The 3,561-nt window shown below is 38.9% G+C and overlaps 1 protein-coding gene across 1 annotated transcript; it reads left to right on the top strand.

The window, feature by feature from the left end:
* Nucleotides 1-727: 727 nt before the first annotated feature.
* Nucleotides 728-3,424, top strand: LOC121964925 (ubiquitin carboxyl-terminal hydrolase 34-like; the record flags this gene model as incomplete). The annotated part of the gene is made up of 5 exons (XM_042515105.1): nt 728-891; nt 1,848-1,913; nt 2,077-2,223; nt 2,651-2,707; nt 3,347-3,424. Coding segments are annotated over 5 exons (512 nt in total), but the record flags the coding sequence as incomplete, so codon positions are not given.
* Between the last annotated feature and the right edge of the window lie 137 nt (nt 3,425-3,561).

The raw sequence follows: 3,561 nt of genomic DNA, 5'->3' as shown, positions 1-3,561 counted from the left end.
ACATGCAAGGTGAGGACGGGACTTCACTTTCTGATTTTTTTTTTTTGTCAGCAGGTGGATCAGACCTTCATCTGCCCAGAGAAAACCGAAAACTAGCAGCACACAATACAGATAAAAGAGGTTTACAGCATGTTTTCTAATTCCTGTTCAGGTTTTTTAACCTCGGCTGTTAAAAAAAATGAACGTTTTTGTAGCCCTTTAAAACTTTTAAAACATTGCTTTTCTCAGACGGCTTCACCTCGTTTCGGGGGTTCTTTTTCGGGAGTTTTTCCTTCGGTGACGTGAGGGTCGAAGGGCAGACACACACACACACACACACACACACACACACACACACACACACACACACACACACACACACACACACACACACACTCTGACGCTGACCCCCCACAGAAGCAAAAACACACATGAATCTGGTCTGCAGGCTACACTCTGTGTCAGAAGTCCTCTGGGACGATGATCTGACTCAATTTGAGCTCTGCTACAGTGAATCCAGTTTGTCTCTGTGAGACATTGTCCCTCTGCTGGGGTGAATGCTGGAGACACGGGGACACCTGCAAAGAACTACACAGTTTAATCTTGTATTAATGTATTTTAACTAAATGTATGAGTTGACATTAGAAATATTAATTAATGTGGATTTTATCTGCAAATGTGTCACCAGAAAAGTTTTAATCTACATGCTGAACTTAAAACACACTTGTGTCTGATGTCCCTCCTCCAGCCTCTCACGCTCCGTACAAGTGGGACTACTGGCCCCACGACGACGTTCGGGCCGAGTGCCGCTTCGTGGGTCTGACTAACCTGGGAGCCACCTGTTACCTGGCGTCCACCATCCAACAGCTCTACATGATCCCTGAGGCCCGCCAGGCCGTCTTCACTGCCAAGGTCAGTACCTGCAAGACAAACTGAGGGCACGGCGCCCCCAGATGACATCATTCAAATCGAAAACAAAGTGTCCGTTGATGTGATGTCAGAAGGTCGCAGTTTCCGAGCTTTGAAGTCGTTTCTTTCGACGTCGTATTGATGAGCTTTGAGTTCGTAAAGTGAGAACGACGTGGAAGCTGCAAAGAAGACGAGCTGCATTTTAATGCTGAGAGCGTTTAAACAAGAGGTCCAATTTAATTTTTGTTATTTGTTATATTTTATACATTATTTTTTAATATTTTTATATTTGACCTAGGTCGCTCTACATGGACAGCAGTTAACATTAATACCGTATTACACTTTATGATCAAAAATGTATATTTAATAAGTGAATTCATAAAAAGGTTTCTTACCATTGACCAAACATTGACTTTTGCCGCCATGTTTATGCATTAATGACGTCAAGTCAACACGTGTTATAAAATAACATCGTTATCAATATTTTTATCCTCACCTGGCTGCTTTATAGTTTAAAGTTTCTTTGCTGCTTTATAGTTTAAAGTTTCTTTGCTGCTTTATAAATTTAAAATATATCACTACTGAAAGTGAGTAATGAGCTACTAGGAACAAAATGTACAATTTTTTCCATAAATTGTTGAGATTGTTTCATTTTTGCTGCCCTGAAACGTCATGCAAACGTCACAACTCGGCAACTCGAGTATCACGGAAGTTTCCCGCTCGTTATTATGACTTTGCAGTGACATTTATGTGCTTGTAACCCGTAAATGCAGTAAATCCAATATTTCCAAGGAGAACATAAAGGCAGCAATAGTGTGGATTTTCATACCCTGTGTGTGTGTGTGTGTGTGTGTGTGTGTGTGTGTGTGTGTGTGTGTGTGTGTGTTGTGTGTGTGTGTGTGTGTGTGTGTGTGTGTGTGTGTGTGTGTGTGTGTGTGTGTGTGTGTGTGTGTGTGTAGTATGCTGAGGATATCAAACATAAGACGACGCTGCTGGAACTGCAGAAGATGTTCACGTATCTCATGGTGAGTTTTTACATTTACACCTCCGACTCTCCTTAAAATCATCCCCCAATCAGTAAAAAAAAAAACCAAAAACATTTTTTTTCGCCTTTGTGGTTTGTTGCGGACACGAACACTCGGCTGTTTCGTCATCCTAACTTTGTTTCCTCCTCCTGTGTGCGTTCAGGAGAGCGAGAGGAAAGCGTATAATCCGCGGCCGTTCTGTAAAACCTACACGATGGACAAACAGCCTCTGAACACCGGCGAGCAGAAGGACATGACGGAGTTCTTCACAGACCTCATCACCAAGATAGAGGAGATGTCCCAGGAGCTGGTAAACACGCTCGACACGAGTCCCACCGAAAATAACTCGTCGCTGAGAGACCGAAGTTTATCACTGCCATTTACGCAGTGTCTGTGGTCGACACGTTTTTAGCATTTTTTATTTTACACCTTAAAACATTCTGCAAAGATCTTAGATGTCAAAAACTGATTTTTTATTTCTAATCTTTCTGTATTCAGCACCTTATAGGAATAATAAAGCAACAGATATAAACAATGATGTGAAAGCAAACATGCAGAAAAGACAGACGCAGATAAAGAACGTTACAAGCAGCGTACAGATGAAATTACAGATTTATTTAACATATTTAACAGCATGAAGAAAAGTTTTTACATAGTTTTTACAAGTCAAAATTTTGTATAAGAATCTGAATTGACGTATGATCGTATCAATGACTTTGTCTTATTTGTTTGTGCAGAAAAACACAGTGAAGACTCTGTTTGGAGGCGTCATCACCAACAATGTGGTCTCTCTGGTGAGTTTGAGGAGGTTCACTTGATTTTTTTAAATAAGGAATATTGAACTTAAAATGGAGGATTTTTACTCTTTCCTCCAAATTTGGGCTCAAATATTCTGAGGATCACAAAGAAGCTATCGAGCTCCAAACACATCACTTTTATCTTTATTAACGTGTTTATATTTTGCTTTTTTTTGGTACTATTCAAAATGTTTCTGTCAATGATGTTATTACTGCTTAGGGTACTGCATGGGTGTAAATATATATATTTTTCTGTGCAGAAACGTAGTTTTAAATGCATTTTACTAATATTATTATGTGTTTTCTTTTTAATATCATGCATCCTTTGTGTATTGTTTTAATCCTATAAATATAATAAAAAAGAAAAATTATTTTATTGTAATTTAAGTGATAATGAAGAATATTGGCTCAATTCTCATTTGAATTTAATGAACGGTTGGTATATTATTTTTAAACTCTTCAAGCTAAATTATAACAAGCTCCATTGTACATGAGATATGAAATCTGTGCTTCATGTCTCCAGGATGCATTTTCCAAATTTAGATGAAGAGGTCAAATTTAAGATTTACAGAGTCGACTTCATGCTGAAATTGAAATTTAAGTTAAAGTGACACTTTGTGCTGTTTTGCTCTGCAGGATTGTGACCACGTCAGTCAGACCGCGGAGGAGTTTTACACCGTCAGATGTCAAGTGGCCGACATGAAGAACATCTATGTGAGTCTTTAACCCTTTGAAATCTAGAGCGACATCACTTTTCTTGTGCTGCCTTAAACTAGGGCTGCGCGATATGCAAAAGTCTAATGGCGATAACTTTTTTTATATTAGTTGATATTGATATATATGTATATATA

Source organism: Plectropomus leopardus, unplaced genomic scaffold (genome assembly GCF_008729295.1).
Source record: "Plectropomus leopardus isolate mb unplaced genomic scaffold, YSFRI_Pleo_2.0 unplaced_scaffold1778, whole genome shotgun sequence".
Classification (NCBI taxonomy): Eukaryota; Metazoa; Chordata; class Actinopteri; order Perciformes; family Serranidae; genus Plectropomus; species Plectropomus leopardus.
The sequence above is the reverse complement of the archived record's forward strand: the minus strand, read 5'-3'. Positions and strand labels throughout refer to the sequence as shown.